The sequence below is a fragment of the Toxorhynchites rutilus genome, chromosome 2, assembly GCF_029784135.1.
Source record: "Toxorhynchites rutilus septentrionalis strain SRP chromosome 2, ASM2978413v1, whole genome shotgun sequence".
Lineage (NCBI taxonomy): Eukaryota > Metazoa > Arthropoda > Insecta > Diptera > Culicidae > Toxorhynchites > Toxorhynchites rutilus.
The window spans coordinates 59514674-59529546 of record NC_073745.1 but is presented as its reverse complement, the minus strand read 5'-3'; the positions used below and the strand labels follow the sequence as shown (position 1 = coordinate 59529546).

Below are 14873 nucleotides of genomic sequence, written 5' to 3'. Positions count from 1 at the left end.
GCTGAAAATGTTGTTGAATACTTCAAAATTTGTGGACGCATTCATAATTATAACGCATTGTGATAATTTGTACTTAACTGATCTAAAGTACAAATTATCACAATTGCCCACACCTCCGATGGATGACAATCTGAAATTCAATGAATTTACTGTTTCATGGATAGAGTGATGTAGTCTTGAAAACAAACACGGCTAAGGATATATGTACGTTAGGAGGGCAGCGAAAATGGTCATGTCAAATTTCAAAAACCGACCATGTACATTTTTTTATTGGCCCAAAAAATGATCCGTGCAAAATTTCAGCTCAATCGAACATGATTTAGGGTGTCTCAAAGCGCTCAAAATTCAGATTTTTGGATCCTCGAAAACCTTCCGAAGGGGGGAGTAAAGAAAATTTAGAAAATCGAATTTTTCTTCGATGCAGAATGACTTAAAAATGCATGAAACTTCGCGATCTGGTGTCATCACTGAAAACATTTTTTGGCCGAAAGTCGACCTTTTGGGATTTAGCCTGAGAGGCAATGAAATGAAGGTATAGGAAAAAAATTATTGAATTTAAAGAACCGACCATGTACTATTTGTTTATTGGTCCAAAAAAATGACCTAACGGTTGGCGACGGTTTGACGGTTTTTGAAATTCAATGCTGATTTTTTTCCCATACATCCATTGCCATCCTAATGTACGTAAAATGATTTACCTGCATGGAGATGAATTCATGATATAAAGTCATGAATTCAGATTGGAGATTTTGCTTGATTAGCTGCTCAAAATTTCCAATTACCTCACACCGGATGAGGAATCGAAGAGATATCAAGTGAAGCGATCTTTCAGTACGAATATGACTGTTAAAACCACGAGATTCATGGTGTACGTATGCTGGATGAGGCAGAGTCTCTTAGCCCAATTCGTTCAACTTCTGCAGGGTCGGTTGTTTGACGTGCGGGCGAGCGTTGTCGTGGAGAATTGGTCTTTCATATTGACCAATTTCGGGCACATACGTTGGAGCTTCTGGTGCATTTCATCGATTTGTTGGCAGTACTCCTCCACCGTAATCGTTTCGCCCGGAATCAGAAAGCTGTGATGGATGACACCGGACCACCAAACAGGCACCATAACCATCCTTTGGTGAAGTGCTGGCTTCGGAAAGTGTTGAGGAGCTTGATCACGGTCCAACCACTGAGCTGAACTTCGTCGATTGCCGTAGAGGATCCATTTCTCATCACACGTCACAATTCGATCGAGAAATGGTTCTTTATTGTTGTGCAGAAGACACCTCAAAACGACGATTTTTTTATATTTTCGTTTAGTTCGTGAGGCACTCATTTATAGAGTTTTTTTGCCTTTCTATCTCTTACCAGTGATTGGAAATTGTCATTGGCGTTACATCCAATTCTGCAGCAAGCTCTCGAACAGTTGTGCGTGGATTGGCGTTGACTAAAGCTCTCAGTTGGTCGTTGTCAACTTCGGATGGCCGACCACTACGCTCGTCATCTTCAAGGCTCTCCATACCGCTGTGGAATTCCTCAACCATCAATGTGCCGTACGTTCGTTAGTGGTCCCTGGGCCAAACGCGTCGTTGATATCGCGAGTACCCTCCGCTGCTTTTCGGCCTAGCTTGAACTGGAACAAGAAAATTGTGCGAATTTACCTTTTCTTCATGCTGTTTGAAGTTCTAAAAAAGTGGAACAATTATTTTTTAAACAAAATCACTGCAATGATTTTGTTTAAAAAACGAAAAACGCGCTTCAAAATGACATATAACATTAAGGGATTATAAACAAATTTTATTTCAAAATATATCGTTTACAATATAAGTAACAAAAACCGCCAGATCTTTCTTTACGATCCAATATATGTCATGGGATGGAATATAGAGGCGATACTCCAACATAAATCGAGCGGGAATGGATGAGTTGGGTGACGTGGTCAATTGCTGTGCGGAAAGTTTAGTAATTATAGGAGAGATTAGCAGTTTTTTGTGAGGAGAATGTAAACATGGTTTGAGTAAAAATTTGCGTAAAAATATCTTCCGAGGTGGGAACGCATTTAAGCGACTTTCCTGATCCCACTGCACAATGCTTCAGGAGATACATTTGAGTGGAAATTATCATCTAGAGCTCGACAGTTATTATCTAGACGAAAACTGTATTCGACAAAGTTGATACATATGATAAAGCGCTTATATAGATGTTGAAAAAAAAAAATTAAAAATAAAAAAAACTTGATGTTGCTTAAAATGATTGAGGCTACAATATTGTCGAACTATATTTGCCTCTATCTATAAAGATAAGAAAGTTAGATTTTTTATTTCATCGAAAAATTTGGTCACCCTATTTTTGATGACATTAAAATGAGCGTCCTATCATATGTAACAAATTTGTCGAAGACAGTTTTTGTCTAGAGAATAAAGATCTTCCATAAAGTTGTGTTTTATCTAAGTTACGTTAGGGTCACCATGGAAAAAACGGGTTTTTTGCCCTAACTTTTATATTTCAACCTCTACATCAATATTGTCATGGGACGACTTTTTGCATTTTGCTATGCAGAACTTGTCAATATCTAAATCCTACTTAAAGTTATTGATGCTTTTTAATCCAAATACTAATGATTTCAATTTTAGTTTACACAAATACAAAAAATAACATAGTTTTGGAAATCCCACATTATGTAGAGTCAAGTATGCTCTTTCAAATGCCGTCAACGAACACTTTTTTTGTTTGCCCCGATGAGAATGACAAGCGAATGAAGAGAGCGTATTTTTTTGGGAAGAAATATCAATAACTTTGAGTAGAGTTACGGTATTGACCAGTTCTGCATCACAAAATTTTTGTCTTAGTAAGCTCTGAAAGTCTTCTGAAGACAGTTTGCATGTAAAATTTGCAATATAAAAGTCAGAGCAAAAAAACTGTTTTTTTTTATGGTGACCCTAACGCAACTTAGAAAAAAGCGATATATCGATTATTTCAAGAGATAGAAAAAAAAATGTTTTAAGAAGTTTTCTTAAGTAACTGGGGATATAACATTGTAGAGCAATGTTTACCTCTATCTATCTAGATAAGAAAGTTAGAATTTTTATTTTATCGTAAATGTTGGTCACCCTATTTTTGACAACATCAAAGTTAGCGCTCTATCATATGCAACAACTTTGTCGAAGACAGTTTTTGTTTAGAGAATAACTGTCGAGCTCTAGATGCTATTTTCCACTTAAATGCATCTCCTGGACCATTGTGCACTGGAAATAGCAAGGGGGAGTCAGTGATCTCAACATCGGAAATATCCATGTCAAAAGATCCCTAACTTCCTACAGATTTTTTGGATACATATACACTTCTGTGATATAACCGCAAGGTTAACGTAGGACTATCGCTGGAATGGCAATCGTTTGTTTGAAGCATATAACTCTTGGACATTTCTTCTTTTGTATAAAATGATTATCATACCATTTCGTTGTTCCGGAGCAGAATTATCAAAGCTCAAAGAAGGAATGGATTCCTCGGGAATACTCAGCACAAATAGTATCCCCCTTCCCATCAATTGGAAACGACGTTCGATTGCGGCATTCGGAAACAAATGATTTTCTACTGCTACTTTCATCAATGTGATTTCTTTGATATTGTGAAATATCCTCTACACCATATCAAACAATTCATATTCTCCACTCTCAAATCCATAGTTAATGGCCTTCCATCTGTATCGAATTATCATCTTATCTTATTTCACCTCATTTTAATTTTTTCCAAATTTAAATCTGAGCCATATGTGGATGGACGTATTTTTTTGTTTTGTATTCATTTTTGAACCGATTAAAATAAAAACTGTACACAAACATTATTTTTCTGATATAAGCTGTCAAGAATGTGATTTTAAAATAATGAGAAAAATATTTGTTTTGGAACGTGTCTGGAATATTGTAGAACGTGTATAATATAAATTGTTATTTCGATTTTAAATGTAACTATCAGACATATACTGGTTCACAGATTAGTTTCGATAAATGTAGTTGATTTTACAAGGGTATCAATACACGCAAAAGCGATAAATTGCACTACACATAAAAAAGCCTGATCTCACAATATTTCCTTATGATTAACTGTAAATCACGTAGACATATTTTGTGCATACAAACGGGCGGTAAAAGACAGTTAGAGCAGGAAAAAATACTTCGATGATCACATTTCCACAGTACACCATCCAGTTTTAACATACCAAAAACAAGTAACGAAAATGTTTGTGTTCCGGTGCAATAGCAACCAGAGGATGTGAAGACTGATGAAGAAGACCTTATTTCGCCTTTGCCGTTCCAATGTTCATTTTAGGTTCCAAGCATTATCTCTATCAAGTAAATGGTCGCCATGCACTTTTCTTAGTTGACTCGGTCAACTTTTTGACGAATAGAGCAAAATCAACCTGGAATGAAATGAAAAATCTCTATACTTATTTGGATGATGGATTTGGAGATGATAATTTAATCATCCAGAGCATACGCTGGGGTTCTCTTGGAGTTAAGACAGTTAGAACATATGACAATTCACTATTGACGAACATGTGAAGATTAAAGCAATATTGACCAAAACACCACACATGACACTACCATAGACGAATGCCCACCATACATTAGGTTAAAATGGAATTTCTGAACAATTGGAATGCCTTATTTCGAATCCACGATGTTACCTATATCCTATTAGAACATAACTTCAGAAAGGAAGATTCTGAAAGAACTGCATCATCTAACGTTGTTTCGATCTATAATAACAGGGGTTCTGAACGTACCATTTGACAACCGTGCATCCGAATGGTCTCCTTCAATTAAGCCAGTGTTCGGGGTTAACGTTCTTTTCGTTTTCTCTTCTTCCTCTGATCCGTTAATTTGACGATGCCTATCTCCTGAGGGAGAAAGCAATTAATATGGATGATGAAATTTTAAAATCAATGCTGTGTTTATTTCGCATATTTATATTATTATATAGATATACGCTCAATCTATGTTACGGTCGTTATATTGGAATCGACGCTCCTGAATCAGCACTTAACGATGCAAATGTGCTATCAGTGTAGCGACCATGCGATTCTATCTAGAATATAATGTTTGATGTCATTTAAGGAAAAGGCAGTGAACCTCCTCTAGAACAACATATCCTACACTAGAAACGAGGCAACGTAGAAAGAAATCACTAGATCGAAGAGGAGACTGTTAGCAGTTTTCTAGCTATAGAAAGGTGGAAAGTCTTAGATTTAGTGAGATGAAGTCAATTACAGATATACCCTCGAATGAAGTACTCATTACTATCGCTGAAAGTCCGTAGCATCAACTAGAAATATAACTTAGATATTATCTTTACGTGAAACACCGCCTCCCGGAAATGCACATTATCTTCTTAGCAGTTGCAGCAGCAGTAGGATTGATTGCGACGGTTTACCCGTCGGTACTATATGACCAGGCCAGCTCGGTAACGGATTTAGAGACGACTTCTTAATTTAGTGCGGGCTGTGTCGTATCCATCACCCAGTGGAACAGGTGCTATTCCGGTGCCCACAGTATGAGTGCCCATAGAGGCACCAAAAGTATTCAACACATTCGTGTGAAGGTATCAGGTCAGATTTATGCGTAGTGCTAGACGAGGGATCTGAGCCATATGTATTAGTTTCGATAAATGTAGTTGATTTTACAAGGGTATCAATACAAGCAAAAGCGATAAATTGCACTACACATAAAAAAGCCTGATCTCACAATATTCCCTTATGATTAACTGTAAATCACGTAGACATATTTTGTGCATACAAACGGACGGTAAAAGACAGTTAGAGCAGGAAAAAATACTTCGATGATCACATTTCCACAGTACACCATCCAGTTTTAACATACCAAAAACAAGTAACGAAAATGTTTGTGTTCCGGTGCAGATTTATGCGGAGAGCTAGACGAGGGATCAAATATTTACCCTGCAACAAATTCTCCAGAGGTGTCGAAAATTCATACGTACTACCTCTTCGTTGACTTCAGCACGGATTTCCACGAAAGCTGACCAGTCTTATCGAGACGACGATTAACGAACGATGTGCGATGTAGTGTCGGATTTCAGCTGATCTGTCAGAATCACTTGAGATTCGAAGGTGACTGACGTCAATTTCTGTTGTGTTGTGCTCCCGTGGCCGAGTGGTTAGCGTCAAACCTAGCATGCCGGGAGTTCGGGTTCGATTCCCGTTCTGGTCGGGGAAATTTTTCTTCAAAGAAATTTCCTCTGACTTGCACTGTGGTCACGCGTATTCTAGAGCTTGCCTCTCAGAATGCATTCAAGGCGTGTTATTTGGCATAGAAATCTCAATCTCAAGTACTAATGAAAATGACGCAAGTAATATTACGTTGAGACGGCGGAGTTCCTCTAGGAACGTTAGTGCCATATAAGAAGAAGAAGAAGACGTCAATTTCACATGAATTACAATAAGTTTCTAATTAATACGCCATCTTTAGTTCGGAGTGGTATCTCGTTCTACGCAAAGGATACTGCTCGTTTAAACTCTTCAAATCACTCATACTGCTTGTAAGCTGCATCTACTATTCATACGATCACTCCTCATAAGTTCTTGATAGGGTTTGGTCTGGTTTGGTCTGGTCACATTGTTTTTAATGTAAAAATAGCAGTAAATGATTCTGAATTGTTTTTTTTTTGCATTTCTGTCTGTTCATTCGTGTTGGTTGCAAGCTATCTAAACCAGGCCTTTTTGAGAAAATTCTCTTCAAACCATGAAAATCTCATCACCAAAGCTGCGGGTCCAAAAATTAACGTGGAAGCTAATCCCATGGATTTCACTATTTCAGGAGAACTTCTCTGATAAAAAGAAATCCAACTTGAACAGAATTTCTTCATACTGGAAGGACTTGTCATTTAATTCTTCAACTCGTAACTGTGCAGGCGGCAGTTTGATGGTTTGAGGAAAATATTTTCAAAACGGCCTGGCTCAGATAGCTTTTCATCAACACCAAAGCACAGTCAGAAGTGCAATGAAGTACTTCAGAATCATTTACTTCTGTTTTTGCATCGAAAACACTGTGATAATTGGGTAATTTAGCATCAATTCATAACAATCGGAAAGTCAAGGTATGGTTTATTGGATAGGGGCTTCAGATTCTGGACTGGTCAGCTCGTTTACCAGATCAAAACCATATCAAGAACTTATGAGGAGTGAACGTACGAAAAGTAGATGCAGCTTACAAGCTTCTTCTTCTACTTGGATGGCACTAACGTTCCCAGTGGAACTTTTGCCTTCTCAACGTAGGTCATTTTTTTGCGTCATTTTTATTAGTAATACTTAGTTGAGATTTCTATGCCGGAAAACACACCTTCAATGTATTCTGAAGTGGCAAGCTCTAGATTACGCGTGATCACAGTGCAAGTCGGAAGAAATTTCTTTGACGAAAAATCCCCCGGTCAGAACGGGAATCGAACCCGAACCCCCGGCATGATAATGTGGGACGCTAACCACTCGGCCACGGGAGGACACTAGCTTACAAGCAGCATGAGTTATTTGAAGAGCTTGAATGAGCAGTATGCTTTGCGTAGAACGAGATACACACTACAACATGGCGCAGCTTGGTCAAAACCACCCCAAATGGGTTATTTGAACTGATTGAGAACTAAAGATGACCTACGAATTAGAAACTTATTGTAATTCATGTGAAATTGACGTTAATTTTGTCAAGGAGTGATAGTTTTTCCATTTGGTTCTAAAGTTATGAAACACTGGAATTTTTGTTTTTTGAATGTTTCATGCCTGAACACAACAATAAAGTTCAAATGGCCAGTCTATTAAATGAAGATAGTTGTTATATCACATACTATATATTTCAATCCAATCGACTTCTTACATATCTCTGGAAACTCAGAAAAAATGAGTGGTTCTATAGTTGTGAAACGCAGTGTATGTATCGCAGCTATCTATCTGCGCCCCCGCCCGGCTCTCTACATGTCTCATACCATCACGCTACAGAGGATCATGGAGGGATCTTCGAGTATCGATGTTATCTTGGCACTAGGCGACTACAATCTCCCGTTTTTGAGTTCGATCTTCGACGAGGACATGAATGGTTAATTACCATCAAACGCATCTACGAAACAGAAACTGGCTCTCACCGAACCGATGCTGACGTGGGGATTAATTCAAGTGAATTCGCTTTCAAATTCGAATGACAGGTTTTTCGATTTGGCGTTCATCCGGACATTGCGAATCTCCTTGTGCCTCCGGTCCCGTTATTGGCAGCCGATGATCGTCACAAGCCCATCCAATTGGCTTGAACTTCCGGACGGAGAATCGGTCGAAGCGATAGCTTAACGTTTCCACGATAAACTGTATGAAATTCTCTACGCGCAAGATCCCCTCCAACGATCCGTCGTTAATCCAATTCCGACGCAACCCTGGTGGACCCCGATTTATGCAGCTTACGGAACGTACTGCGGAAGTCGTGAAAACGTTATTTGAGAATTAGATCAATCGACGATAAAAAATAGTCTCAAATCAAGGGAAACTAACTACAGCGCATTATTGAGGTCCAGCTACCGAAGAATACATGCAACGATCTCAAGTGAAACCCATCGGCATTTTGGAAGTACGTGAAATCACATCGCTCAAACAATCGCATCCCGAATACAATGAAATTCAACGGAATAAGTGCCAGTTCCCCAGACGATGTCGCTAATCTGTTCGCGAGCTTCTTTCAGTCAGTGTAAAACTCAACTTCACCTCCTCTGCACGTTGCAAGTTTTGATCACATTCAGGAGCACAGCTTAAATATCCCGACGTTGAACTTCTCTCCGGGTGTAGTCATGAAAGCTTTGCATGACCTAGACGCATCAAAAGGGCCTGAAGTTGATGGCATTCCTCCATCTCTGCTGAAACACTGTGCTCACTCGCTCGCTTTTCCAATGTCTTGCGTATTCGACCTTTCGTTGTGGGAAAGAATTTTCCCCACTATTTGGAAAAAAAGCTTCAATAGCCCCCATTTACAAAGCGGGTAATCGAAACCGCGTGGAAAACTACCGTGAAATATTGTTTCTCTGCTGCTTTAACAAAGTCTCCGAAACTGTAGTTCAGAACGCTTTGTACAATGTGATACATCCAATTAGTTCCAGCATGGTTTCGTCCAGCATCGGTTCAGTACAACGAATCTGCTTCGCTATACAAACACACTGTTTTGCGAAGCCAAAGCCCTTCGGCATGTCGACTCCATCTACGTCGATTTTTCGAAAGCGTTTGACACCGTACCGCATCTGTATGCATGTAGAAAATTCAGGGCTATGGGATTCCCAAGTTGGTAGGTTGGTTGGATTTTTTCCTACTGGACCGGTCGCCAATCCTTTGTGTCGATCAGTTCTGCGCGGTCGGCAGTCTTCTCAATCACTTCAGGAGTTCCGCAAGAAAGTGTGCTTGGACCTATGTTATTTGTTCTGTACGTCAACGATTTGTGTCCCCACAATGTATCGAGTAATCGTGACAACGCCCGACCTTCTCGTCCTTCAAAAGGACATTGACGATATTTAACTTTGGTGCAACGAAAACGGCATGAGAGTCAACGTGGGAAAATGCAAGGTGATTTCGTTCACCCATAGGATCGTCGCCGTAGCACATCAATACAATATTTGATCTGTGCCACTGGAACTTGTTTATACAATGTGTGGTCTTGGAGTTACTATTGGAGTCGAATTGAGATTCAACAGAAGCGTTGCGCTTATCACAGCTAAAACCTCGTCTGTTCTTCATACGACGCTCCACCTAGCAGTTCACCAACATCTACGCCCAAAAAACTTTGTTCTTCGCTTTAATCCGAAGCATCCTAGGATATGCTGCACCTGTGAGTAGGGCTCGGCATAGTCATAGTCATCTGAGGATAGTCAGCTGACTATCTGACTGACTATATTCGTATTCAGTTGGAAATGACTTTTGGCTGCTTCACGCAGTTTCTCCGCCAAAACGACTAAACAGTCAGTCGGGAGTTTAATCTCATTTTACCCTCTACGACTCGACTATCTCATTTCATTCTTCCCAGTCAAATTGTCTTCATTGCATTTTGGAGTGACTTCCCCCAAAACTAATTCGTTCCTCTCTCTCTCCCATGTATCACGTATGCATTCATCGATGTTTGAGTTCAACGTGGTTTGACATATGCTACAGGTGAGCTACATTTCTGTATATCGTACACGAAAATTACTCACACGTATAAAATAGCGTGCAGTGTGTGTGCGCTATTTTGCACGCTATTTACTAATACTATCGCGAGGACCTTTATAGCATACCTGATAACTGTCTAAGTTCGTTGGTTTGAGTTCACGATGGGTAGATAATAAACCGTCCGTTAACCCCTTCACGTATAACGTCGAACCACACTCGTTGCGATTAGACTGTGCCAGAACGTACAAAATCGAACCGCACTCGTGCTCTATCGATGTGAAATGGATACATGCTTCAGGCGTGTGATGATGCGGGACTGCTACGATCGTAAGTAAGATGCACACACTCAACAGAGTATCGGGACGATTCAATGTGCTCGTGTTTGGGCCTTGTTGTTGGAAATTAAATCATACGGCATGGGATTAAGGGATGGAAAAATCCAATTAATTGGAGTTTTATATAAACTTGAAAATGAATACAAACAATGGCTTGTTTACATCCTTTCCATTGTAAGAAATACGTTCATTTTCAAAAACAAAATCATGAATTTTTTCTTTCCACCACTGTACATAGGATATTTGGTAACTTATCGAGAAGCTCTTGATCAACCTGATAAATCTTCACAAATTGCTTTGTGATTAGTTCTCTGACAGCAAATCGTTAGATTATTTACTTCCGTAGCAATTTCATTTTAAGCATCTTCAAAAACCACGAATTCTACCATTGTGTGCACACTGACAAGTATTTGAAAAAAAAAACATCAGGCAGCTCAACCTTTTTATTGTTAAATATGCAGGACAAGCATGAAGGAAAGTTTAAAACATCTTGAAAATGAAAAACAGATTACGTTGATTTTTAAATGTAGATGTGATTGTTTTTTTCTCAGATATTTATTTCACGTATCCACGTGGACAATGGCTATACCCCTACCCCCTACACCGTGGACAATCGTGGACATTTTCGTAATTATGAAAAAACGTCGAAATTTCGATCGTCACACCGGGCTACTACCTTAAAGTTCCAGACTCATGTTACAGAGTTGCTGATTAGATTGACACGAGTTTCAAAGATTTCATATTTCAGAATGAGGTGTATTCAGATTCAATATTCATATTCCAGAAATCAGACTCCCAACCGCAAATCAGTCCAGTATATATTTCCATTTCTAGACCTAAAATTTCAACCTTGGGATGTATTCAGATCCGGATTTAATGTTCAAATTGCACATAACAAAATCCAGCATTATGTTAAACAATGAGATTCTGGATTGAAGATCAGACATGGTACGAACTTCTAGACATGAACGGTGTTTGGGATTCAAAGATTCATGTTGCAAACACATACCCCGGATTACAAGTCAGATTGGCACAAATTTTGGAGCTGTTCGGATTCGGAAGCAGTGCTCAAGTTCACAAACTCAGATTCCGGATTGCAGATCAGATTGGTACAAATTTTGGAGTTGTTCGAATTCGGATTCAGTGCTCAAGCTCCCCATCATAAATTACAGCTCGTGAATTCTAGTTCGGGTGCATTCAAAATCCATCTTCGATATACCGATTTCGGATTTCAAATTCTAAATTCATGTTAGATGATTCCTGAACGGATTAGTAAAAATTTCCACATCCAGTTTCGGTTGCGTGCGTTCTCGGCCAGCGGAGTACAGAAGGAATTTTCTCGATGCTTGTCTTTTTGGATTCCGTTTCGCCACGATGTAGAGAAGACATCTCTGCAAGTAAATGTTAGCGTAACCACGAAGTGCAACTTTAAATCTAACAAAGCACGGAAAGGACGTTTCGGATGAAATCAAAAGTCGACACAAACCCGTCGCGACCCGACACCCGAGGGGACCGCCGACGCGACGAGCGCACTCGGATGTTTTGTGTTTCACAAAAATGATTATTTTCCACTATCTTCCTGGTTTTTGTTTTGTTTTTTTTCCAGTTTTCTGTTTGTTGTTGCACGTCTTGCTCGAGAAAATAATAATAATAATAAATTCTAACACAGATGTATCTTCTTGTTTGCTTTCGCTTTTTTTCTTCTCATTACCATATATCGTTTTCGCGATTCTATTGCCAAATCGATAGACTCGCGCATCTCTCCCTTTTTTTTGCTCGGTTTTTGCTTGGTTTGCTGTCTTATGTTTAAGGTGTTGGTTGGCATTCCCGACGGATCGACGCTCTCGTTCTTTCTTTCTTTTCCTTTTCTTTTTTGTTTTCTCGTTTAATGATATTGGTAAAATTATCCTATACGTTGTGTTGTGTGTGTTTTTTTATTCTTTTTGCATCATTTGCATCAGTTTCTCACAAATTGTTCAACACGTTCTATTTTTCTTATTTCTTGTTTTTTTTTATTTCTTTTGGGTTTCATTTGGGCAACGGAAATTGGATTTCGTGAGATAAATCCGAGAATAGATATTCTCTATATTGCGAGGGATACACGGGAAAATGAGAAACAAAAGTAGACACGATTCGGCTTTCACACCTCTGGTTGCATTGTTTTTTGTGTGTTGTTTTGTTTTTGTTTATGATCGTTATATTTTTGCAGAATCTGACTTCACGAGGCATGTTTATATGGTGAGACTTTTGATGAGTAGAATTTTGTTTTATTAGCGATAGGTGGATTTATGAGCCAATAACAGGAAATAAAAGCAATAAGAGATACTCTACATAAGGACTGTGTGTTATACATTCTGGTTGCCGCTCGCTTGGTGTATGTGTGTGTGTGTTTTGTCCTCAAGAAATAGAGAAGCACAACTCAGTTGCATTTGGTAGAAGTAGTGAAAGAAGCGGCGTTTGTTGTGTTGGTCGAAGTACTCATAGGGGCGAAATGAATGTTATCAGTACAAGTTTGTTCGACAACAGAAGAAGTAGTACTTGTAGTAGTGGTAGTAGTAATAGTTGATGTTGCTGCAGCAGTAGTAGTAGTTGATGTTGTTGCAGTAATAGAAACGCTAGGAGGAGGATGTTATTGCATGTAATAATCGGGCTGGTCGGAATCTTTCTCGAAGCGTTTCGCCTCTTCCTGCATGCTTTCCTTGATCTTGAGTATAGCGGCCGACTCGGTTTGGTCCTGCAAGTGGAATTCCGGAATTGTTTTTTTTTTCTTTGGGTGCTTTGTATGTTTTTTTGTCTTCTAAAGAACAGTGGGCTTACAAACTTCTAATGGGTAAAAAAAACCTTTGCCGAAATTGACCAACGACTGCCGCACTGTCTGTTGTCCCTCCTCTTTCGAACCAAGCAAGATTTGAGATTAGATGAGATCGAGAGTCTAAGAGAAAGTAAGCAGATTCGTTTCAATCCAGTGCTTGATTTGCTTCAAGTGACAATCTGAAAGGATTAGCGACCAGATATGGAAGGAACAAATATCAACGCGTTTTGATTCAGTGATCAAAATATAACCTTCTTTATTCAATCTCTTCTGTATGTTATCACTCTCCTAAACTAAACGTATCAGTTTGCTTCTTAATTCGATGCGGTTTTAGCCATATAAAAGATTACGCAATGGACGAGACACCGTCTAACCCTCGCGGATTGACAGTTGATTTTGTTCGTATGTTTTTTTTCTTCTTGTGTTGTGTGTATACAATCATGAGTTATTAGTTTCTCTGCTGTTCTTTCTTCAGGATCTTAAGTAGGTAATTATTGGACATATTCGTTTTTGTATCAGTGTTTATTCTTCTCCAGTTTCTTAGTCTATAATCCTTACAACAGTTTTGAAGGGGGAAACGGGGATGGAAAAATCCGATCTCTTTCTCTTTATTTTTATGTCAATGATTCAATATCAACACGGTTATTGTTGTGCTAATGTGAACTGTTTGTTTCTTCGATTTTGGACGGTTTTCGGCGGTTTATCATTTTCTCAATCTCTCAATCTTGCTTGATCCCAAAACGATTGGGCCTTGTACCTTAGGTTTTTTTTGTTTGTTTCTTGAAGGTAAGTATGTGTTAAGGTACTGTGTGTATTTTACATCGTTCGCGGATATTATGCGTTCTACAGTTGTGGGTCAATTTTGGCAAATAGAAAGGTTATACTATCGAGTAAAATATAACTAAAATGGAGTTTCTGCCGTGTGTGTGTTGTGTAAAATGGCACAATCTTCAATCGTCTAGAACATGCTTCTTCTTTCTTTTTTTTCGATATTTACACAGCTAGCTAGCTAGTTTGGGAGAGGGAGAAAGTACACGACATACACGAAACAATGATAGAGGTTGGCTAACACGGTTGTGAATTGTTTTCGAGAAATATGTTGCACACGTACGGACAATACTGTTATTTTTGCTAATGAATTAAGTGAATTTTGACTTAAGAAGACCAACCGATAAGTAAATACCCCCACAGCAATCGATTGCAATGAATGAGCTATGATTCATTATTTTTGGAAATAGGAATGTGTTTCCTACCCAAATCGATAATATTTTGTATGGCGAGTCAATGCTTGATATGATAAATGAGAATTTAAAATACATTTTACATATTATTACAATCATCGACACCAGGGCTTGTAATTTTTGGAACATAGAAATAAAAAAGTTTTTTTTGTTTTTTTTTCCACTTTAGCCAAAGTTATTTTCGATTGATTCATTTCACCGCGTTCACCGCGTTGAAGTGAAATTGAACAAGAGTCATCTGAGGGACCCAGTGGCTACCGGAATGTATGACCGAAATAATCGCATGTCATACACACTGAATGTCATGTTTTCAATGGGAG

At 38.8% G+C, this 14873-nt stretch overlaps 2 protein-coding genes across 9 annotated transcripts in view; both read right to left on the bottom strand.

Annotated features, from left to right (window-relative positions):
• Positions 1 to 759: 759 nt before the first annotated feature.
• Positions 760 to 1577, bottom strand: LOC129764231 (histone-lysine N-methyltransferase SETMAR-like). The gene is made up of 2 exons (XM_055763112.1): positions 1357 to 1577; positions 760 to 1274 (listed from the first exon to the last, which is right to left on the bottom strand). Exons 1-2 carry the CDS (start codon positions 1530 to 1532, stop codon positions 911 to 913), a joined length of 540 nt encoding a protein of 179 aa, XP_055619087.1. The 5' UTR covers positions 1533 to 1577; the 3' UTR covers positions 760 to 910.
• Positions 1578 to 3884: 2307 nt separating this feature from the next.
• The window catches only part of LOC129764245 (single-stranded DNA-binding protein 3), a 147689-nt gene continuing 136700 nt past the window's right edge, over positions 3885 to 14873 (bottom strand). For 6 of the 8 annotated variants that reach the window (XM_055763139.1, XM_055763141.1, XM_055763142.1 and 3 more), the window contains one exon: positions 12041 to 13234. In XM_055763139.1, coding sequence (XP_055619114.1) covers positions 13130 to 13234 — 105 coding nt within the window. In that variant the 3' untranslated portion in view covers positions 12041 to 13129. Of the gene's footprint in view, positions 4409 to 4774; positions 4889 to 12040; positions 13235 to 14873 lie in introns of those variants that run through there. The other 2 variants (XR_008741088.1, XM_055763143.1) reach the window with 2 other exon arrangements.

Bases quoted from the DNA above. Each gene is read 5' to 3' on its own strand.
- LOC129764231 (XM_055763112.1), bottom strand. From the start codon at position 1,532: ATGGTTGAGGAATTCCACAGCGGTATGGAGAGCCTTGAAGATGACGAG. The intron at 1,275-1,356 runs GTAAGAGATAGA...CGTCGTTTTGAG, and splicing joins ATGACAATTTCCAATCACTG to GTGTCTTCTGCACAACAATA.